The 24,741-nt window shown below is 39.9% G+C and overlaps 1 protein-coding gene and 1 pseudogene across 2 annotated transcripts; both read left to right on the forward strand.

Moving 5' to 3' along the window:
- Positions 1-509: 509 nt before the first annotated feature.
- Positions 510-9,902, forward strand: LOC148718483 (spondin-1-like). The gene is made up of 3 exons (XM_088741557.1): positions 510-1,124; positions 8,098-8,370; positions 8,961-9,902. Exons 1-3 carry the CDS (start codon positions 641-643, stop codon positions 9,086-9,088), a joined length of 885 nt encoding a protein of 294 aa, XP_088597683.1. The 5' UTR covers positions 510-640; the 3' UTR covers positions 9,089-9,902.
- Positions 9,903-15,308: 5,406 nt separating this feature from the next.
- On the forward strand, positions 15,309-20,199 carry LOC148718484 (spondin-1-like; annotated as a pseudogene). Its single transcript, XR_015994187.1, has 3 exons — positions 15,309-15,931; positions 18,859-19,152; positions 19,958-20,199. The product of XR_015994187.1 is annotated as a spondin-1-like (transcript).
- The last annotated feature ends 4,542 nt before the right edge of the window (positions 20,200-24,741 follow it).

A 24,741-nucleotide genomic window follows, 5' to 3' on the forward strand; every position in this document is an offset into this window, starting at 1 on the left:
CCTGGGAACATGTAGGAATCTATAACCTGTTGGACACAGTGTTCCAATCTCAACATCATCCATATTGTGTGGTCTCAGCCAGGTCTCAGTAAAAGCTAGTATATCTACATCAAAATCCACCACAAAATCTTTAACCTCCATTGTCTTATTACGCACGGAGCGTGTGTTCAGTAGAGAAAAATTTAAGCAATGCGATAAACCATTTTCACTGTATGGAATTTGCGCAGAATTTTGTGAAGAGACTTCAGGCCCAGGATGCGGATGTACGTCGCCACTAACCAATAGAGATATTACCACGGAGTTAAAAGAGGCCGTAGTATTACTGCAATAAGATATTCTGCTTTTAAACCATTTTCTCTTCCGAGTCCTTAATAACAAACCTTTGTTCGGACTCATAAAGAAAAACATCCCATGGGAGGAGAATGCAAATAAGCTTCTCTGCCAGCGAGTAATCCGAGCATGACTCATAAAGAAAACCATCCCATGGGAGGGAAATGCAAATTACCAATTTAGAAAACGAATGGCCATCTTTAAGCGCATAAAAAAGTAGATAACACCAGAGCTTGTGAGGACACGTCCGCACCGCACGGGTTTATTACGTATACAATTGTAAACGGTAGCTCCATAGCGTATACCAAAGATGATTTTGGCAAAGATTTCCATTGTAGTATTCCTACTAGTGAGGCTCTTTTTATCCTCTAATTGTCAATGTCAAGCTCGAGACTGTGATGTTACGTCCTGGTCCTTCTGGAGTAGATGCACTGCAGACCAATGTGGGGAGCTAGGCGCTCAAAGTCGATCAAGAATGATAGTATCGATGGCTTCTTGTGGTGGAACACAATGCCCTGACATCCTTTTCGAAACTCGTCAATGCTATGGGGGAAATCCAATTGACTGTGAACTGAGCACATGGTCAGATTGGAGTGCTTGTACAACTCCTTGTGGCGCATCAGGATCACAGTCCAGCTCTCGTTACCGAATTATTACTGAGCAGTGTGGCGGTACATGCCCGTCCTCTCTCACAAGAACGCGATCCTGCTTACAGACCAGTTGTTTCAATGGGGGAAGTGTACAAAATGGAGTATGCGTATGTCGTGCTGGGTTTACCGGTAACTGCTGCCAAGGTAACTAACTAAAGAAAAGATAAAAGCCCCCATACACACTCACACACGCATACAGCTTCGAGTATATCTTAATTTTGGAAGCTTATTTTGAACGGAAAATTTTGGAAACAGAACGTTTTTACTGGGCATGAAGACAGGTCAAGTGCGTGGGAACGAATCTACATTTTCATACCAAGATATCGCACGATAATCAATTATTATTTAGTGTAGACGCAAAATCTTTTCTAGCACGCCTTAGGATACGACGTTCCTACCTTTCGAAGACCGAACATTACTATTCGAACTGCAATTCAGGTGTTTATTGAAGACTTTTGCTTTAATAAACATTTCACACTATAACTAATTATTATATTTTTAACGCCAAATCTTTTCTGTCACACGACGTTCTTACCTTTCGAATACCGGTCATTACTCTTTGAACAGCAATGCATTAGGGCTCCTGAACAATTTTTTTATTTGCCAAGAATATAACTGCAGGATTGCTTCCAGTATTAACAAGAGTGGAAGCTAATACATTCTAACATTGTATTCAGTATAATTTCTCTTTCGTGGTGTGATTGTAGTATGCAGATTATTACAAAAGCAAAACGAAACCAGCAAAAGAACCGAAAAAAACTGCGAACGTTTTCTATGCATTGGAAATAATCACCAAGGTTTCTGTGCTCTCTCGCAATCAAATCAAAAAGGCCAAGTGCGCTCCCACGGATACGTACCACTGACTCAAAGAAAGATGTTTTTTTGTCTTGTCACGAACGTGGGACAAAGAAAAAATTCTGAGTCCTCATGAGGAATCAAACCTCAGTCCTTCGGATTCCGCGCTCTAACGCTCTACTACTGAGCCACAGACACAAAGCACAAAGAAAAAACGAGGACGATGGCATCAAATATAACCAATCGTCTAACTTGCGTTAGAGAGATTTTAGCGTTTGTTTCCCTACGAATGTCACGAATGTCACGAATGTCATCGTTGAGGAAGTCTTTTATGGTTTGGCCTCACTTTAGATGCGGTTACAAGATTAACAGAGCCTGTCTATATATGATTACAAGAGCTCCAAAACACTCTTTTTTTGATTTTTTGTAAACTGTGACTACTTATTCCCTTGATATCAAATGTTCCCCATTCCGCTGTACCATTCAGCCGCTGGAAAATTTTGATGAGTGAACATATCTTGAGAGAATTCGGTTCAAGGAGACATCATGGATACGTGCAAATGCAAATAGCATCGCTGATCAAATTTCGAGAGTCATATAAGAAAAATCGTGAACTTCGGGGTTATACCCAAGTGACAAATTACAGTTTTGAATGTAGAAGTGCTGCTGATACGGTGCATCGTGATTTATAATAGTGCCCCTTGGCGAAAAAGCCTTCATCCTCGGCGCCCCGAGTACGAGACTGCGATACAAGGCTTGAAAATGCCCTTAGGCGCACGGTTTTTGAAAACATGCCTCTAAGATGTGTGTATAGCGAAGCTCATTAGTATGTTCGAAGTGACTTCTCGTTTTCGTATAACTCATTGCTTTGAATGGTCTGGTAACTCATCAGAAAAGAGATTTCGATTAATTGATATGAGATACTGAAGTTTAATGTCAGAACACGACTTTGGGATTTCATTAGTCCTGAACGGGCTAAAAAATTACTGTTTTCTATATATTCCAGATTCCAATCTTTACCTTTTTCACTCATAGGGTGCAGAAGATTTATATTCGGCTGTATTTCCGAAAAACTCCCCTCAGCAATTGCTGCGTAATGCTCTCTTGTTGACCGACAGTCAATACATGCGATCATGATCGCGTTTCACGTCGATCGTCATAAGAGAACAAAAGCAGAGGAAAAACTAGGTCCGCAATGCGTACATGTATGGCTTACGAAATTGAGCTGCTTTTTAGTGTCTGGTGTCTTATTGAGTTCCTTTTAGAAGAGCTCATATCTGATTACGGTTAGAAAGTTTTCAATACCGTTCCTGTTCATCAATCAAACAAGATAACTTGCATACAATAGTCTTGAAATGTTCATTTTCAAGTTGAGGGTTAATGGCCAAACTTCGTTATGGAGGTTTCATTTTGACAACAAAGCTTAAGGTTGCTCACCTAAACTGAGGATTTTAGGAACTTTAAAAATCGTTAGCATCATCTTCCATAGTGGCCAGATAGATTCGGTCATGATTTTGTTAACGTAACGAAGTGGAATTGAGTTCTGAAGTTTGTAGATTAATTGTCTTTTCTAAGGCAAGTGATGTGAATTTAACTCTAAGGAAGTATTTCATAAAAATACCCGAGTTTTTGTTTATTTTGATCAGCTACTGTGTGTATCAATCAGCACAACCTACTTCGTGTAAATCTGATTGGTTTCTAGAGTGATCTATTGTTACTGAGCCCAGTTTGCATCAGTACTTGAGTTTTGCACCAGTGAAAAAGGCACGTTGCTGTTTTCAGCCAATCAAGAGTTTAATTTTTCATGTATATCTGTATGGTGATGAATTAACCAAAACCAAACAAGTAACTGAAAAGGAGTGGTAGTCTACCAAATAAAAGCCTGATACACTTGAATTATTACCAAGTGTAAATACCAATGCTTGCCTGAACCATTATGAAGAGAATTTAGAAGACTGCCAAGCTTACAGGAAGTCATAAAATGTTAAGGTCTGAACAATTCTGGGCATTACTTGGGAAACATAATACTAATCACATTTTAGTTGTAACATTAAACTACTATGCTCCTATTCGTATTTTAATGAAAGCAAAACCACTTTTTTATTGGGTTTCAATGTATTACTTCCTCAAAGTTTGGAATCATTCATAATAGATATTTAGAGCCAAGGTTTTCGTGTTAATGACAAACTGCAGTTTCAAGCCAGTCGTTAGACGTTTGAGAATTGGTTTAGCCATGTAATCATGAAAGAATAATTTCATTTATGAACTTCCAGACAACAATAGTGTTTGATTTACAGATGGTAACAAAAAGTCCTATTTTCACTCATTGACTAAAAAATTGTAGTTAAACACGCACTCAAAAGACTGGCTAAGTAATTTTCGTACTGAGCATGTGGTACGAACAGAAATTCAGAATAAAAAGCGCTCCGGTAAATGACTTACGTGAAACGTCACCGCACCGCTTATTCACGTGAATTCTAGCGGTACATAGATGAGTGAGTTGCCAGTAACGGGATCCCTGCGTTTGCGCGAAGATTTCTGGGATCGCCACGGGGCAAATGTTGCAGCCCGTTAGAAAGAAATGTATAGCGAAAGGCAGTCACGATGTTCGAAAAAACGATTTTTGAGAGAGATTAACGCTTTTTCGCCGCAGTTTTATCATAGATGGATTAAGATAATTTTAATACAAGGTAAGTGTGAGTTTTGGTGGAAATTGCCCCGAAATTTGTTATAAAATATATCGATAAACTTCTCTCCTTGCGTGAGGTCTATTGTGAAATCGTCATCGCGTAATGGTCTCGACGTATTACAAAGTTAGCCATAAATCGCTGGTAAACAAATCATTTACGTCTTACGATTTATGGCTAACTTTGTAATACGTCGAGACCATTACGCTCGGTTAAAAAAACACTTCCATCACGCTGACAATGACTTCTCTCTGTTTAGGAGCTATATTTTCAGACGTCGTAAGTTGTTTATATAATAGGTCGAAAAGTATGGAGACAGGCTCTACATACATAAATATAACCAATAATATACGACGTCTGAAAATATACCTCCTCAATGGAGAGAAGTCGTTGTCAGCGTGATGGAAGTGTTTTTTTAACCGAGCTTTTACTCTTTGAAACAATAGAATAAGCGATGAAAAACATGAGGAAACCCCTGGGTGAAGCGATGGTTTGTTTGAGCAAAATACAAAGGTTTCTGAGCCGCCACTTTTCTCTTCGAGCTCCTCGGAGGATCTATCGAGAAAGGCAAGATCACTGGAACTCCGGCAGAAACTGTAGAGTCTAACATACAATATATTCAGTTGTGCATCGCTCTTTAAGCGACCCATTTGTATCTACTCTACTCAGAAATATTTGGTATGAATCGCCAAGAGAAAACTCATTAAAGTCTTTTCAGTTTTATCAAATCGTGTTAGGTGTACCTTTATCTATTTTCTTGGATATGTAATACAAAAGAGCGCTGATACAGCTGCCTCCAGACAGCACGAGATTTAAATGGATTGGCACTTGGATGTCATTGAACAAACTGAAACTTAACGGTGATAAGACTGAGCTTTTGGTCATCAGATCGGGCAGTCTGTCTGCTTCTCAGCTTTCTTCTAAAAACAGCGATTGATGCATCTGTTATACAGCCTTCGCACTATGCCAGGAACATAAGTGTAATCTTTGACAATAAGTTAAATATGGAATGTCAAGTTTCGGCTATATGTAAAACTGCATTTTTTTACATCCGGAATATTTCTCGGATTAGAAAGTTTTTGTCAGTTAATAGTACTAAAGCGTTAGTACATGCCCTCGTTACATGCAGATTAGACAACTGTAATTCTCTGTTATACGGTCTTCCAAAACATTTAGTTCATAGATTGCAATTAGCCTAGAATTGTGCGGCAAGGCTGATCTTGTGTGGTCGCAAGCATGATCACGTTACTCCGTTACTGTGGGAACTGCACTGGCTCTCCGTGAAGCAGCGGATTATTTTTAAAATCTTATCTTTTACTTAGCTTTAAATAATTTATGCCCTAGTAATGTCAGTGAGTTGTTAGAAACTTATAAGCCTACTAGATCTTTACGATCACCGAGTAGGAACTTGTTAGTGATTCGTCGCTCCAAGTTGAAATCTTATGGCGATCGCGCCTTTTCTGTCTCTGCGCCTAAGCTGTGGAATGACATTCCTGAAACCATAAAATGTAGTATAGATCTTAACGCTTTTAAGCGTAATCTATTTATTTAGTTATTAGTAGTATTTATAATTATTAATATTAGGATTTATTTTTAGATGTAAAAGAGTAAAGTAGATAGCGGTGCACATCAGTAATAGCTCTCAACCATTCAATCTGCTTTACCAAATAAAGGATGTATGTATGTATGTATGTCTGTAATGTATACTTGAGCATTAAATATTAACGTGATACATAAAAGTGATTTAACACCTACATTGCTTACTTCTTGTGATTTATGAGAACGAGCCAGCGTTGATAATCCAAAACTGAATCTTTTCTTTTGCGATGATACGTAAGTACAAGCGGGTGGCTTAAGGAGCGATGAACAACTGAAGATATGTCTACAGTTTCTGCCGGAGTTCCCGTGATCTTTCCTTCCCGACAGATCCTCTAAGGAGCTCGAGGAGAAAAGTGGCAGCTCAAATTCGTTTTTATTTTGCTCAAACAAACTATCGCTTTATCCAGGGGTTTCCTCACGTTTTTCATCGCTTATTCCATCGTTTCAAAGAGCACCAGCTCAGTTAAAAATAAACATTTCCATCACGCTGACAACGACTTCTCTCCATTGAGGAGGCATAATTTTAGACGTCGTAAGTTGTTTATTTAATATGTGGACAAGTATGACGACAGGCTCTGCATACATAGATATAACTGTTAGGACCTAATTGAGTTGTTTTCTAGCGATTTATGCGGCTAACTTTGTAATACGTCGAGACCATTACGCGATGACGATTTCCCAATAGACTTTATATTACGCAAGGAGAGAAGTTTATCAATATATTTTATATCATACTTTGGGGTAATTTCCACCAAAACTCATACCTACCTCGCATTAAGTTATCTTACTCCATCTAAAACAAAACTGCGGCGAATAAAACGTTGATCTCTCTCAAAAAAACGTTTTTTGAACCTCGTAACTGCTCTTTGCCATACATTTTGCTGCAGTGTTGGCCCTATGGCGATCCCAGAAATCTTTGCGCAAACGCAAGGATTCGGTTACTGGCAACTCATTCATTGCGTAAAGCAAAACACTACTTCATTCTACATTTTGTTTAGTCCAACAACTTGTTTCAAAGTTGGTAAACAAAAGACTCCTCTCTGTAATATGCGCTTAGAAGACAAGCCGACTGTAGGAAAGCCGACATGTGAAATCTAAGCAACGACGATGAACGAATGACTGGATAAAAAACAATCTTCTACAACGTGTTTAACCCATATATACAAAATGGCTGCCTTCTGAAGCTTAGAAGCTTACGAAGCTTAGCCTAGAGTAGACTGGAACCTATCCTCGACGATAGTAAACCACGCGAAAAGCGCTCTGTTCCCCGTGACAAATCCAGCCGGCCAGGAATAAATTTCTTAAATCGTGACATAGTGCGGTTTACAATTCATCTAAGTAACACAATAAATGTATGGGCTTTCCACGACTCCTGTAGCATACAGAACAAGCAAACGGAGGCAAGTGCGAAGCAAACACGAGAGGTGAGACACACACGAAAGGACGAACGCGAAAAAAAATCGCTTCTTCCTTCGCACACGCTTCGCATTTGCCTCCGTTAATCCGGAAAACGCAAAAACATCACGCCTGTTCTGCAGTCTTCGACATTTGGTTCTTTCACGACAGTTTCCAACCTTGTCTTGGAAATTTCAACTGTTTTCATTTCTTGCGGCCTCGTATGGCGAATAGGATTTCAATGCATGTAGTAACGATCATGCCTTTTTCAACAAGTAAAAATGTTTTCTTATATCTCTGCCCCTTGTCTACAGAAATTACATGCAAAACTGGCATACATTGCAGCCAAAATAATGCATGATACACACATACACAATTTCATTTGAGGGAAAGTCAATTCCTGAGTCATCTCTCTTACTATGTCGAATAGATCCGCCAAGGTTGTCGAAACAGTCCTTCCCAGGACTACACTAACACGGACGATAAGACTACCCGATCGCAAGGTACCCTCGGGTTCAGAAGTCATTCATACTTAAAAGTAGTGTCTATTTTTAAAAAATCATAGAGCACCCTATTCTAAAGATGATATCCTTGCTCAGGTTTTCTATCTTTAATCGTAATTTCTTATTTGTTATATGTAGAGGAAATATGTGATGGCCCTTCACCAGCAGTTGACTGCCAACTTAGTTCCTGGTCGGACTGGGGTCATTGTTCGACAGATTGTGGTGTAGCAGGAAGCCAGACCAGAACTCGTCACCGGACAATTTTCGAGAGATGCGGAGGTTCATGTCCCGGCGAATCTGACTTAGTAATAACACGAGCCTGCCCAGGTATGACTTGCTTTAATGGAGGAACCTTGATGAATGGAGCGTGTAGTTGCCAAGAGGGTTATACTGGTTATTGCTGCGAGAAAGGTAATTCTACACAAAAAGGGTTTAATTAAGATATAATTATAAACAATGTGTCTCCTTTAAAGGCTGAGAATGATAGAGACTATCGCAAGGGCTACTCGGTAATCCATTTACGATAGTGATAAAGATGGCAAAACCAAAAAGAAAAAAAATAAGCAATGAATCCAATTTTTTTAACTAAGTGGATCTCATCACATGATCAGTTAGGTATAACGGTTATCAAAATACACCAGTCCTATAACTTGCATCGAGTAGATAAAATGAGAGAGTTGATACTGCGAAACGTGTTAGCGAAATACGTCGACGAATTCCAAGTAATTATTTCTACAACTGCAAGCTTTCAGTTTTGCTCGCCAAGGTCGGCAATTCAAAAGCAAATTCCACAGAAAATGCACAGTTTTCATTTTATTGCTCGAAGCAATTAATCGCTAGCCTTTTTGTTGAGAGGAAAGCAAGTGACCAGTAGTGAAGCTGATGACCCTGTCGCCCTCCTGCGCAGCACAGCAACGGTTTACTGATCATTCCAATTACTTCCTTCTTGATCTTGGTAAATTCACTTTGTGATTACTTATCATATTTCTTCTCTTTTACAGATCCAAGTAAAGAAACAGGCCCAGGCGGACTTTCAATCAGCCTTGGCGTGTCGATATCGGGTGGTATAGGCCTCCTCATTTGTTGTGTGTGCTTTTATTGTTGTTATCGTTGTTTTTGTAAGAACTGAACCAACGCCTTTAATGCCCTGATGAAATAAGTTATGAAAAGCCAACGGCGACTAAACCAGAATGTAACTCCACTGTAATGGCAAGCTGGTGAGAAATCTCAATCAAATGATGACTCTATAGTCATTACGATGTATTAAAGTATCTTCGCCTTAAAACAGTTTAAAGCAGATAATCTTCTGAGCCACTTTTTATTATTGAAGCGTAGCTTCTAAGTGGTTCTTGTTAATAGTTTTAGGATACTCTGCTCTTCGTCCTAAAAACCTGTATCTTTTATACATCTTTATTTTGTGTTAAACTTTTTTTTACTGAGACGTAATGCCGTTCACCTTTATAAAGCACATAAAAAGGAGTGTCTTTGGGGATTCTCCAACCTAATGTTGACCTTACGTATGCATCGAAAGTGCTTCAGGAATCTACTCAGGATTAAAAAAGTTTCAAGTGAATTCATAGTGCTCGATGCTAATACAAGGCTGGTAAAGAATTGTTTTGTGTTTGTTAGTAAATTGCATTTTTCATTTATAAGCAATCAAATGATCCCGAGAGCCATTCGGATTAGCAAAGATGAAAAAAGTCTTAGGGACTTGATGCCCGAGTGCTTATCTTTTCAAAATGTTGCGAAAAAAAATATTTAATTTCTTCCTATGCGAAATGAATTCATTTCTAACTTCTCTGCACTCACCTTCAATAATTTTGGGCCCAATTTTAACTTTGTGATTTGTCAGGGTTTAATTTGCGTCATCTCAGCCACTGAGCACCATCAATGTAATTTACACAGTATTAAATACAAAATAAAATTTCTTACTCAAACAACAATGCTGTCATACAAAAGACCAATCTTTCACAAGATCAGTTCATATCTGGTGTAGGTCTTTGTCGGAAGGTGCAGGGCATTTTTTTATTTTTATTTTTATTGCACTTTTCAGGTGACCAGAGCAAGTCATATCCGTATTTCAGCCTTCCCAACCCCTCTTGCTAAAACCCTCAGGATTAAGTCGCAGGCTCTCAAATGAAAGACATGGTCGTCATTCCCGTTGACCGAGGGTGTAAACGCAAATTTTTGTTTATTCAAAATTACTCCACATTGTGATCGTCATCGGCTAATCACAGACGCTCCTCCCTGTTTTGAGGGGACGTGGTTTGAATAGACTTGCATGTTTCAGTTGTTTAGATAGTAAGCAAACGCCCCCGAGCTGAAATGAGAAAATTAAGAGGGTCGGAGAGAGGTGGGGGGGAGGGGGGGAGGGGGGAGGGTAAAATCTTATTTTGAACTGAAAAGTGAATCGAAAAGCAGTTCCATGAAGAGGAGTTTGAAAAAGCTTATATCACTGAGAAATATTTAGTTCAAAGGGAACGGTTGTTGAATCTGGTACACGGGAAGTTAAAACTAACTAAGCTTGAGTTAGCGAGGCGTAACGTTAACTGTCAGTATCACTATGAAAACAGAAAAACAAACAAACAATTAAACAAAAAAGAGAGAGGAAATTTAACTTAGGTATAACTTTGACAGGATTCTTTGGCTTCACATAGCATGAAATATGAAATAATGACGAAAAATACACCTGTTCGAAATAAAGGTGTACGAAATAGGTCATCAGATGGCAAACGCTGCAAATCTTTATTTTAACCATGCATTACCTCACGAAGATTGTTTCCTACTCCGCTGGGTTATTTTAGAGGGAAAAGTGACATAAAAAAAGGAAAACCAGTCAAATGCAGGAGGAGAGAGTACGTCGATAATTATGGTAAAATCTGAAAAAATTTCGTTCTGCATATGTATGATACGTTAAGAGAGTTTTGCCAAAGCCATGATGTTTTGGAACGTAAAGAATTACCTTCATGGTGGGGAAAACTACAACATATAAGTAAGATATGAAATAAAAACTGCTATTGTGGAGTTAAAAAAAAAAAAAAAAAAAATAGAACCAGGCTACAATGCAAGGAGGTAACGCCAAATATGAGATTTTTACAACTTATACTTCTTGCGAACTGGACTCTAAACTGTCAATACAGTGTCCACGTGCAACATGCCTAATTTGCAAGTCATTAATTAGTAGCCAAAGGGGAAAACATACTTATATTCTTATATTATCATTTCAGTGATATTCATGTTGATAATGTAATTACTGATGGACTGAGTTCAACATCCAGTACCAAATCCAATTTATTTGTCGTGAAGGCGAATTAGAAAAAGACAGGGAAAATGATGATTTTCGAAGCATGAGAATATAATGAGGGAAATGAGACGAACCGTGCTATCATTAATGCAGTGAAACTGCTAGCCATGAGCATCCTTAGATGCCCTCTGGAACCGTTGTGAATAATTTTGAATAAACTAATTGCGCTGCAAACACAGAAAAAAAATAGTTTGTGATCAAACTTCTAAGGCCTACATATATAAGTCCTACATACTTTACGTCCAGTTTTCTATCTCCATGTCTTTAGACCATTCTAAGTGGTACCAAAAGATTGCAATTTAAATGGCATAAAATCGAATAGTATTTTCCTTACGTAACCAAACCGCGAGCTTCACAGTCTATTGAATCGTATTGCGTATGTCTTGACAATATATTTTATCGCACAACTCCCTTTTGATGAAGATAACCTTTTTAATTCTGAAAAAGGAAGATATCGTTCCTTAGAAGCTGAAATGGAACCTCTTAAGCTTACCATGCCTAAAGATTCCTAAACTATTCGCAGATCGTAAAGCTTACATACAGTTTTGCATCCAATCAATAAACGAAATCATTATAGGATTAAATCTAACCTACAAGATTCTGATCAGAAGTACAGTGTAGAGGAAACAAAAGAAACTCTGAAGACCACATGTAATTCACAATTCACCACTACTAAACGACTGAAATTGCAGAAGATGACAGGGTCTAAAGGAAAATTTATTTTGATCATTTAGCGGATGTTTACTCTCTGATTTGTCCATAGCTTTATCGTGATAAAAAAGGTTTTCTCTTATAAATGCTTGTTTGGTTTGTTTGTTTTTGTTTTGTTTGTTGAAATGTTCGTCCCTGAATATGTGGTATGCATCTGTGGAGAAATTGCTCTTTAAACGAAGCTCAGAAAATAGCTCATTACTAAAAAGAAATGCTCCACTCGGCACTTTTGTTACAATGTAAATCTTTATTCATTCTCCTGATAGACTGCATTGTAGCACCAGAGGTGAGCAGAGAAACAACTTCCTGGAGTCCAATATCCATGACAGATTCAAGCGGAGGTTTGATCAAGGGAAGTTGTACTGGTGGACTTTTCTTCTTATGCTTCGTGATATACATGCTTTGCAGACTGTTGAGATCTGATCCAAGAACTCATGATCATCCAGGGAATACCTGAGATTGTTATCCGCGTTAAACATGAAGGCTTTGAGAATAAAATTGGCGCTTGTGCAGACGCCCCTTCTCCATATTTTCTGAGCCGTGCTCCATAGAGCTGATTTGTTATTCTGCTGGAAAGAAATAAGTTGTATTCACATTTTCCTGTTCAGAGAAAATTTCTATGCTAATCTCGTTCCTTGTGGGTTTTTAGAATTTTGTAGAGCTTTGTTATGTAATCAGTACATTTAAACTACTAAAGTTTCATTTCGATCCGATTGTGCTAAAACTAAATGATATGCAGTCATTATAAAACTAGATACATCCACAATAACTGATTCATCTTTTGTCTCCTAGTTTTGGTCCAACCACTTTGTCGTTATTTGTTCCATACAACCCACGCGAGCTGCATTAAGGCGTAATTGTCTTTTTCTTTCTTGATTTCTTGCAAACTCAAGAGATGTTGGACCGCAATTAATAAATCTATTGATACCCTCTCTGTTAAGCTCTCCTCCCAATAAAATGCCGTTATGATATTTCTAACTTATATGGCAGCATCAATTTATCTGAATGAACTAGCTCAACTTAAAAGCCGTCCTGCATAATAATGGACACATTGATCTGCTCAAATTTTGCTGCAACAGTATAAGCAGTCACCTGTTTTAAGGTTTATCCATCAAGTGAGAGAGTACCGAGTGACCAATAGCGACTAATGAAAAGGAAACTAAGCGCGTTGCGAAAACTAGCCAGCTTGTAAAGGGCTGTCTGAAATATAATTCTCTCTCAGTCACTTGTTTACTGGCCTGATGTCAAAAATAGATGACTTTCAATCATTCGCCAAGTGTTTCAGTCGAGAAGATCATAACAAAATGTTCGCCTGAACATAATAACGTAGCTAGTATAACTGAAATGAAAAGGTTCCATTTGAAGGTAAGAATAAAACACACTAAGAACGAGGTACTAATACAGAAAGCTCACAAAAAAATCAGTTCATCAGCTGGATATATCATATCAGCAAAGTAAGTTTTGAAGGGATTGATCATGATTCAGACACCCTTTTGTCGCAAAGAAGGCTAGCTATTAACCCTATTGGCGTGACCTTGCTACCATTTGGAAAATAAAAGAAAAACAAATTACGTAGATGCGATAATTTGTTTGATATGAGGGTTTATGATCTGCGAACGTTTTTTCTACGTTCTGAAAAAATCTCCATCCTGATGCATGATATTCATTATCTTGCTCTCATTGATTAGATTTCATTACCCGCACGGTCGTCATAGTTGTAGAATTATCAGCTCATGATTTAGTTAAGGACTAGTTTTGTTTTCACTCCTGTCAAATTGCGTAGATTTTAATTTTTGCGCATGCATTTGTTCATAAGTAGAAATTACGCCACTCACTTGCTTGCACAGGAGTGCCGTTGACATTCTTCTTTATGACGAACGTGAGTCTAGGGATGCAGATTTCGGGTGCAAAGACTTTGACTGCGCCGATTTACGAACACTATGTATGAGACGACTCTTAAATTTTTGCTAAACAATAGTTTCTGTCGATGAAAGTGGTGGTCTTTTCTGGAAAGGATTCAGTAAACCTTTAGCTATTGGCTAGAGGTTCTTTTCTATATGATCTATGCTATCTGAAGTGGTATATAATCTCGTTGTTTGGACTCGTACAGTCTGAAAATTGGAATACCAACGATCAAAATTCCATCTCAAAGTAACATTTTCTTTAAATACATTGAAATGCAAGTTTGCCATAGTTCTTATGGGATGAATTCAGGTCAATGACCAAGCTTCCGCAAGAATACAGAGTGCAAAGATATGTATCATGCCCTCATTGTTGTAAACTTCAGTTAAACTACTGCACAATTAAGCAAAGTTATGCTTCATTTTGGTCGTTCATGGCTGTTAATAGGGACCTTAAGCAATCAAGACGGCAACGCCAAGGAAGAATTCGATTAAAAATGAATTTCTACTCTTAGTTAGAATTTTAAAAATGGCTGCAGGAGCTTACTGTTTCATACGACGCCACAGCTCAACCTCAGTATGACGTATAAAAGCAGCGTTGAGTTCCAAATGGAAATTAAAATAATTTTCCGTCGCGGTTTCGGTTCGCAGACGACGCAAATTTTGGCGATTTCACGTTGTTGTTTTGCATAATACGCCGTTCAGAAATGTACAAAGTTTCAAAATGCACGTGCTGGGCTATTGTTCTGCCAATTAGATCTCTTGTTTTTCCACGTCCTCGTTGCCGTCGCCGTCGTGGTTGCTTAAGGTCCCTAATGGCTGACCTATTATTGATCCTCTAAAACAGATAGAATGGTTGACAGACAAAGCGAATAGCCACAAGAAATGTTTCTCGGTGTGTAATAAACAAAGTTGAATTGAGATCTGCTTTTTAATAAAAAAAAAACAAAAAAAAAAACAGAAGACTCTCGATAGGAGGACCTTTGGTGGCGCTCGCTCTTCCAGGACTTCAAAAACCAATAGACCGTTTACAATTGGAACTTAAGAGGCAGAAAATTGATTAAAGGGACGAGAAACCTCGATAAAATAACGACATAATGCACAAACAATAAGATATGCGTAGTGAACGCTCTTTAAGAAAGTGAGCTTTTCAATTGGAAGTATCAGTCGGAACTCATTATGCCCCGAATAAGAATTATCAACTGCGCCCTGTTTGTCCAAAAGACATGTCAAACGGTCATTAGCAATTCACATAGTTTGCCAAAGCACCCAGCTCCCAATCCGTTGTCTTTGATAAGTGGATCAAAATTAAATCAGACATATCAGACAGCAACCAACCAATCGCATGATTCAGGTGAAGAGGTGTGCATGCAAAGATATCTGACATGGTCCTAATAATAGTGTAGTGGTATTCATAATTAAGCAAATTATTTGGTGTTGATTTTCGTCAAAGATTTGCCGCATGACTTCCTCTTGATCTTTAGTAAGCAAATTCCTGAGTGAAGGAAAGTTCTTTAAGATATACCGAAGATGTTTTCGATTAAGACTTACTTTGTGCTAACGCTGATAGTGTGGTTCTCTTTAACTTCTGACTGTGACGCATGGCGAAGACGCCGTCGTCGTCGTCGTCGTCGATGTACAATACAAAACTGCGATATCACATCTTGGTCATACTGGAGTTAATGCACTGCAGATCAATGTGGAGAGCGAGGCTCTCAAAGTCGATCAAGAATGGTAGTATCACAGCCATCCTGCGGTGGAAAAGCATGCCCTGACAACCGTTTCGAAACTCGGCAGTGCTATGGTAGTAAGGCAGTTGACTGTAAACTGAGCCACTGGTCAGAATGGAGCGGTTGCACGACTGTTTGTGGCGTATCAGGGACACAGTCCAGCTCTCGTTACCGAATTACTACTGAGCAATGAGGTGGTACATGCTCATCTTCCCTCACAAAAACGCGATCCTGCCAAAAGATCAGCTGTTTTAATGGAGGAAGTCTACGAAATGGAATATGTTTCTGTAAAGAAGGGTTCTCCGGGGATTGCTGCCAGTTGCAAGGTAACTAGCTGAAGAAATCTGAGACGAATTCTTTAACGGCTCTCCTCCCCACACCCACACACGCATATTATTTGAGCAAATCTTAGTATTAGAAGGCTATTTCGAACAGGAAATTTTATTGTAAAATTTAGACAGAACTCATCGGAATGTTTAATGCAACAGGACAGTGTCTTAGACAGTATAAATAGGAACCATCCAATTTCTGCATGAGTCTACACTTCATACCAAATTACCCTAGATCCAGCATATATAGTCCTTACTTTTAAATGGCAAATCATTTCTGTAACATACTGCTGTTATATTTCTTAGCTTTAGAAGACCACTCCATTACAATTTAAACTGCAATCAGGGCTCACGAACGGCCTTTCTTTTTTCTTTTTGCTTAGAATGCTAAGGTAACTGCTGGGTTGTCTCTTACCTTAACACAAGTTGAACTACATTGTAACTCACACTTTTTGCATTTCATATCATTTCTTCACCTTGGCACAAGTGTCAGTGAAGTCTGCAAAGTATCACAAAAGGAAAGAAAGAAACTTGCAGCAAATAATCCATACCGACGTGGATCTTAACATTCAGTTTTTTAAAGGCCCTTAAATTTGAAACGGTCGCGCTCATTCCCATAGATACAAACCAATTATATCATGGATCGATCATTTGCGCTTCGGCAAAATCACTTGCGTAGTGTGAGTTGTGAAGTTTAAAGACTATAGCGAGTCAGAGTTTTGTGAGACTGAAAGGTCCACATTGCTTTCAAACGAGGACCCAACTGTCATAACTTTTTTGGATAGGATGTTTTACGTATGCATACCACTGAAGATAGGTTTCACTTGATAAGACAAACCAATTAATCCTGAAAAGTATGCGAGTAGGCTATTTTAACACATCGACTGTACGCTGGATTGAAGAAAAGAAAAGCATTAGTCCATTGTTCTGTTAATGATAGAGAGGAACATTGAAATTGGGAGATGAACCACCCAAACAAAAGTATTTAGAGATAGTGAGCTTAGTTGGACATTTTTTTTGATACCAACGAAGTAGGCCAGTCGTATCGATTGATATCATGACCAATAAAAACAATGTTGTTAATTTCGTTGCCAAGAAAGTTATTTGTGTTTTGACCTCAGTTTAGATGTGGATGCGAAATTAACGGAACCTGCGTTTGATGCCGAAGGCACTAAGACAAATCTTTGTTGCAGTTTTTGACTTCGATAGCTTGTTTCACTAGATATCAAATGATTTACAGTCAGTGGTATCGTTGCATTCTATGAGAGCAATTTGACGAGTGAACCCATGTTTCAAGAGCGACTAAAAAGAAAAATGTTGCGTGCACAAATGTTAATGGCGTCGCAAATTAAATTTTGTGAATCACAAAGAATTTTGAGCCTTAAGGAATACTGAAATGATGAATTAGAGATTCGGCTGGACTTTAATTGTAGAAATGCTGTTGGTATGGCACGCCGTAATTTCTAATCGAGCTCCTTGACACCGTTGCCGTCAACTTTAGTGCTCTGATTCCAAAATCGCGATATCAGACCTCAAAAATGCTCAACTGCTTGCGGTTTCCGAAACGTGTGTACGGCAAAGTTCATTACATAGTATGCATGACTAGTTCTGAGTTCTCACTAAATCTGCCTCCGCCTTTTGTTGATTTAATTTTTAATTATCAAAATACCGTATTTATTCGTCTATAAGCCGATCTCGGCTATAAGCCGAGACCCTAAACTTCGGTCTGTTTTAAGGTAGGGAAGGTTCTTAAAACATGTAAATTGAAAATACTCGGCTATAAGCCGAGACCATATTCAGAGAATTCCATTCTCGAACAAACTGAAATGAACGCAAAAGTTTCGAAACAGAACAGAGTTTTAATGCAGTATTGCCGTCGAAAACAATTTCAAGATAACCAGAGAGTAAGTCATCAGTGAGTCGCTTAAGGAAAGATCAAGAGAATCTCTTTAATGGAGAGCTCGAGATGTCAGCGAAACGCACAACGATGGGCTGTTATACTCCGAAATATTCGCGGCTGGATGAGAGATTACTTTAGTGGTTTACTGAGCAGAGAAGCCAAGGTAAGTTTTCTTTTTACGTGATCGCAAATTACAACACCGTAACATGTGACGAGTTTGTTTACCAGTCGTGGGAATGGGCAATTCTGATTGGTCAGTTTCGGAAATTCTTAAATCAATTTCGCAAGATCTATACACTCGTTCAAAACCTGCAGAATCTTAAATACTCCAGACAGCATGGAAGATGAAGAAATCTACTCGGAAGAAACGGCAGAACTAGCGGATGAGGAGGAGATGGACGACGAATTCCATGCCAACACTGAAGACGAACAGTAGGCCGTATTTACTACGCGCCGAAAACAACAAACCGCTCCTTTTGACGCAACCACCTAAATAAACGTAATGACCAACTCCAACTTGTTTTGCTATTTACTTTTGCATGCAATATCTCGGCTTATAGACGAATATATCTATGTTTCCTTTGAATTTGCTGTTTCCAAAAAATTATGTTTGGAAAAGTACTCGGCTATAAGCCGAGAACCCTTCTCTAGCACAAATTTTCGAGATTTTGGTAAAATTTTGTGAAAAAATCGCTTGGCTTATAGATGAATAAATACGGTAATTCTGACAGGTTTGAAAGATATTTTGTTCTGTAACTTATAAGTAACGCCGGATTAAACGTTAAAACATGTGTGGAATAACAGAAGAGCTTTTAAGGCTTTCTTGCTTAATTTTGGTAGCCAAGACAATGCTGCCTTTGCTTCGGAGGTCAAACAGTTTGGGTCTTTGCGAAGCTTCCAAGGAACCAGTGTACTCTTTTCGAACAATTTAGTTCAATGAAGTCATTGAAGTCAAGAAAAAATTGAAAAGAAAGTTGAGTACCAACTCTGCACAAATTTAAAAATGACTTTATGTTGTACGCAGGTGAGACTTGGCGTTGCGGTGGACTCGGGTCAGTTGACTGCTTACTTAGTTCCTGGTCGAGATGGGGTCCTTGTTCGACAAAGTGTGGTGTAGGGGGGAAGCAGACCAGCACCCGTCGCCGGCTGATTACAGAGCAGTGTGGAGGTTCATGCCCCGGTGGATTTAACTTAATAATAACGCGAGCCTGTCCTCAGATCTTTTGCCTAAACGGAGGAAGATCAGTAAATGGAGCATGTATTTGCAGCGTTGGTTATTCTGGTGATTGTTGTGAGGACGATGAGAACGCAAAGAAAGGTAAAGTCTAGACAAGAAAAATATGTATAACTACATACGTATGCATAGTTTTAAAAAATGTGTTTTCTTAAAAGGCTTATAAGCTACTTCATAGACTACCTAGCAAATATAATAGCAGCATTGAATCCAAATTTTCCGATGAGAGAATCTTTAAGGGTAGGCATGACGGTTGACAAAATAGTTTTAGACAGTTTCGGAAACACAGTTTCTCAAGAAGAATTAATTCAGTAAAATTTGCATTGTGGGAGATTAAAATAATCAGTTTAGCGCTAAAACTGTGATCTCCTTTTCTTCCTAGTCCAAACAAATGACCAAACAAAACGAAAACAAATATAGGCGCACTTGCATGACATTTTAGATAGATGTCTTGTTTATTTACTATGCTCAGATCACAGCTGCCTATGGTGCATTCTTTTAGAAAATTCAATCTCTACTGACTCCTAATATTATATAGCTAAATTCACTGAATATTATTCTTCTTTAAAAAAGCTTGGTATGTTTTTGGATTGTCGATTTTGCGGTCTGATATTCTACCCCTGAGCTCCCGAGGACTGGTTTTAGGGCTGTTTAATAAACTGTGTGCAACGAAACGTGATGGTTAAATACGTTAGCAAATTTATTTCTACAGCACCAAGTCTTTTCTGTGTTTGTCACTCAGTTCCAATTTTTAAAAGCAAATTCTAAACCTTTTTTTAAAAATGTATGCTATTGCTTGTAAAGTGGTTAACCGAACACTCGAATGACTTTCTCTGTTGATATTAATCAATTTTTTTTCCTTGCTTATTGCATTTCTTTTCCTTTTCAGATAAAAATACAGATACAAACACAGGCTCATTCAAAATCGTGATCGGGGTTTCGATATCGGGAAGCGTTGTTTTTCTCGTCATCCTCATATCTGTTCTCCGGTCTTGTTGTAAAAAATGTACCCAGGCCTTGTGAAATTAACGTGGATCAGTCCAAAGTTGCTTATTTGCCTTTTCTACAACATTGTAAGTTTTACGCTTAAAACGCTTTCAACGAGATGAATTAAAACAGGAGTCAAATGGTTGTAGAGCTCCTTCAAATATAATGATTGTAAACTAGCCTTTACCAAGCTATCTGTTATGGGGACAGGCGAAAAGCGGGCGAACAAAAAATGGTATAAGCGAGAGCCTGCTACAGATTATAAAAGGATTCGAACCGGGATTCTAGCCGTCAGTCGAGTTAGGCCAGAGCTATGTAATGAGAAATGGGAATCTACGTGTTTTTGTACCCTTTGCCGCGGTCAAACCACAAATGAACTGGAGCCTTTAGTGGTCACCTCATACTCCTTCCTCGCTCCAACTGCAGAGTTTAACGTCTTTTAGTATTAATTATGTAACCGGCCGCGGAAGGAGAGGTCGAAATCATTTACATTGAAAGCAAACATACAAGCAATATGGCGGACCAAAACGAACCTCGTGCGTTTATTTATTCTTTTTGTCATGGCAACTCGTGACAAATACGTTTACATGGGAAGGAGAGGGGTGGTGTCCGTTTTCTCAACTTATCCTTAACACACTTCCCCATTGTAAAGATGTCGTCCTCGACATTTATGATACTGCAGAGACCGTTGCCTCTGTGACAATACTTGAAAATACTAGTTTGTTTTACACATCCGAACTTCGTTTAGGAAAGGGTGATCAGGCCCTAACCTCCCGAAACTACACAAACAACCTAAGACTGTTTCCAACTAGTGTAAAGTACTACCAAAGTTCAAGGACTTTGATGAATAGATTCCTCAGTTTATGGAGGAACAAGAATTAGTTCGCTGGTCGCACTTAATGAAAGTTCAAAAGCCTGTGTTTTTTTTTTGGGAGAAAAAAAGTTTCTTTTAAGGTTTTTAAAGTTCTTAACCAACTCAACAGCTAAACAGCATCACTTAAACATCAGGATCAATGTTCAACTGGTCCAGTAAGAGTACACTCCAACAGGTCCATTAGAGACAGGGTATGTCCATGGCCAGACACAGTTCAGCCCTGTATAATTATAATTAGGTGGTCCAACGACAGTTCCTTTGAAAGTAGGTGCTGAGGGTGTCACACCCACAGTATGATTTGTCGTTCTGATAGTAACTGGGGGTTCCCAAGGTGTCGTACGTTAACATGGTGGGTACCCTGTGCTGCCTAATAGGTCGTCCATGAGTTTCTCTACTGTCTGACAGGTTCCCTTCTGATGGCTCCGCCAGTGGCTCCGAGAATTCCGTCTTCTCCAACCACTAGCTTCTTCCATTCACGTAAGAGGGACCGCAAGTCGGGTGGCGCTCTCTGCATGTCTTATAGAGTCGGTCGTTTGCCACTTTGTTTAAATTCAATCACTTTCCCAATGGCAGGGTCCTCTCTCTGAGTCTGGTAGAGTTCCTTGGGTGTAATAGGTTGCACTTGCAGGGTAACCTTATCATCCATCATGCGCTGAACTCCTCTTGGTCTACTGGATAAAGCCGCAAGCCAAATTGCTTCTCCTTGGCGCTGAGCGTTTATAGCTTCCACTGTGGCTTTAATCCATTCTGGTTCATCTTTCTCCTTACATTCACTAATATATTGTTCGAGAGGCATCCGTGACAGGGCATCTGCATCTCTATTCGCAGTTCCTGGACGATACTTTACTGTGAAGTTAAAATCAGAAAGCTCTGCTACCCATCGGTAACCTGTGGCATTAGGCCTTGCAGAGGTGAGTGTACACAGTAAAATGTCCGTGTACACAGTAAAATGTGGCGCATAATATAGATAATCTCTGAACTGTTCAGTTGTAGCCCATTTGAGGGCTAGAAATACTAGTTTGCTGGAGTGAAGATGGTAGTTCCTCCCTGCAGCTGTTAGTGTGCGGGACCCATAAGCAATAACTCGTAACTTTCCGTCCTGTCTCTGATACAGTGCACCACCTAGACCTCGCTCTGATGCATCGGTGTGCAGGATAAATGGTTCAGAGTAATTTGGGTAAGCCATCACTGGTGGATTGGCGATTGCAGTGATTAGCTGCTCCAAAGCGTCCTGATATTCGCTGGTCCACTTGACTGGTTCACGTGATGACTGTTGACCTTTTTGCTTAGCCGTTTTTCCGTTCGCCCTTCGTGTCCTGGCTCGATGTCCTTGCTCGTCTGGTCCCTCAAGGAGCTCGTACAGGGGCTTTGAAATCCTGGAAAAATGTTTGATGTATCTCCTGTAATAGCTTAACAATCCAGTCAGTTTGCGGACTTCTCCCACGGTCCTCGGCCGAGATTCTTTCAAGCTTGCGACAGCTTTGGTACCCTCTGGATCTATCCTGTGACCACTCTGGCTTACTATCCTTCCAAGATAACGGACTTCCCGCTGGAACAGGTGACATTTGCTGAGTTTCAGCTTGATTCCATGTTTGCGAAGACGTCTTAACACTGTTCGTAAATTCTCCACATGTTCCTCGAATGTCTTGCTATACACAATTATGTCATCCAAGTAGGGTATGCATATCTCGTCTTGAATCCCCTCTAAGCAATCCTCCATGTACCGTTGAAATTGAGCTGGCGCATTGGAAAGTCCGAATGGTGTGCGAGTCCATTCATACAAGCCTCAAGGTGTGATGAAGGCTGTAAGATGTCTGCTTCCTTTCTCAATGAAGCCTTGATGATATGCTTTCCCTTGGTCTAATACTGAAAACTATGAGCTTCCTCCAAGGTTGTCAATTGTCTCTTGAATCCTTGGGATTGGATGACGGTCTCGCACTGTTTTACGGTTGAGCTCCCTGTAGTCAATACATAGGCGCAATCCCCCCGTCTTTCTTCCTAACGCAGACAACTGGTGAGGCATAGGACGACTGAGACTTAGTTATCCATCCTCGTTTCAGCAAGTCTTCTATATAATGGTTGACTTCAGTGTACAATGGGCGAGGTACCGAAGTATAAGTGTTCTGAACTGGCGTAGGGTCTGATAATGTCAGATTCATCTGAAGTCCTTTTATACTCCCCACATCTTCGTCGTCTTTGGCAAATGACTCCGCCTCCTCTTGCAGCAGGATGATGGCCAACTGTCGCTGCTCTTCAGTCAAAACACCCAGTTCCACTTGTGGCGTCCTTACCGAGTGAGAGGTTTCCTCTTTACGAGGGTCACCCCTCGTTGTTGTGAGACCACAATGTCCTCTTTACTCAAAGTTCTATCCTCAGGGTGTGGCAGGTCCTTTCTTTGGACTTCCAAGGGTGTGATGGATTGAACTAGGTGCAGGCTCCCCAATGGTGTGCGGCGACCAAGGATTATGTCATACCTTGTGGGATTGTGAACTTCGATATTCACTTTACGCGGCGATCCCCTCGGCAACGAAAGTAGTTGTTCAGAGAGTTCCAGTTCAGCTGGCCAGGTTGACTCTTGAGCTGGTTCAAACAGTACTGGTGTTCTTTCCTCTAGGAGACCACAGTCAACACGACAAGCTACCGCAACTGTCTGGCCACGTGGCACTGTTAAGTTGTGCTTGCTGCTCCTTAACACACAAAGTCCCTCAACGCCCGTTCTTTGCACCAGATCAACCAACATAATTACATTCTCTTGCTCCACTTCACTAAAGGCTGATTTCGTAATCTCATTAAGGGGCTCTGCGTCATCTTCTCCCATTTGGTTTGGACTTTTAATTAATTCTTCGATGACGTTAAAACCAATAATTGGGTATTCCAAGTCGTTTCTTGCAACCAATAGTGGCACTGTGAGTGGGGTGGACGACTGAGCACCTGAAGTTAACTGAAATTGCACTTCTACCCATCCATCAAACGGTATCGGTCCGCCATTAGCTCCTATCAGACTCAGTCCTGCTTCCTCTCCAAGCAACTCTGCAATATTCCTTGGCTTCAAGGAGGGCAGATATTCTCCAAGCCAACTTTTCGACGCAACGGATAGCTGTGCACCTGTGTACCAAAGGACCTCGACTGGTACTCCATTCAACACACACGAAACCTTGCGCTTTTTGCCCACAAGGTTAGCTACTGCTACATGTTGCTCGGGTGTTAAATGGCTGGCAAATACATAACCATCTCCACGTTCCACTCGCAAGCGTTTCTTTGTTTCTAGATGTTCAATCGTCTGACATAGTCTCTTGTGACTGCAGGTATTGTGGCATCTCTGTGCACAATACAGAACCGCTTTGCACCCTGAACACCGCTTGAAAACTTGATCCTTCCCCCCACTTCTTTGACAACAAACGCACTTCTGGGACTTAGAGTTTTCATAAGAGTGGGCTACTCTCCGTCCCGTGGTTGTAGCCCACGCCTGTTTCCCGAACCTGTTTTATCGCCACCATTATTCTTCTTCCCACAACCACGAGCCCAGTGATCACCACTACCACAGATGTGACAATGGTCGCACGACTCCCCTCTACCTTTTGCTTGACAACTAGGACAGCCTAAGGGTCGACGGTACCATTGATGGTTTTGAGATCCTGGTGGGGTACTGGTCAATCGTTCGTCTTTAGCTTGATTCTGCTCAATAGACTCTTTCAAGGTGGCAAGTTCAGAATGGACTGCCTGTAGTGCAGCCATAAAATTATCTTCCTTAGTATTGCCTGTCTCGGTGCGTTTTGACTTCTTAGCAGATGTTGCAGATTGGACAGCCCCTT

The sequence above is a fragment of the Stylophora pistillata genome, chromosome 12 (genome assembly GCF_964205215.1).
Source record: "Stylophora pistillata chromosome 12, jaStyPist1.2, whole genome shotgun sequence".
In the NCBI taxonomy this organism is placed as follows: Eukaryota; Metazoa; Cnidaria; class Anthozoa; order Scleractinia; family Pocilloporidae; genus Stylophora; species Stylophora pistillata.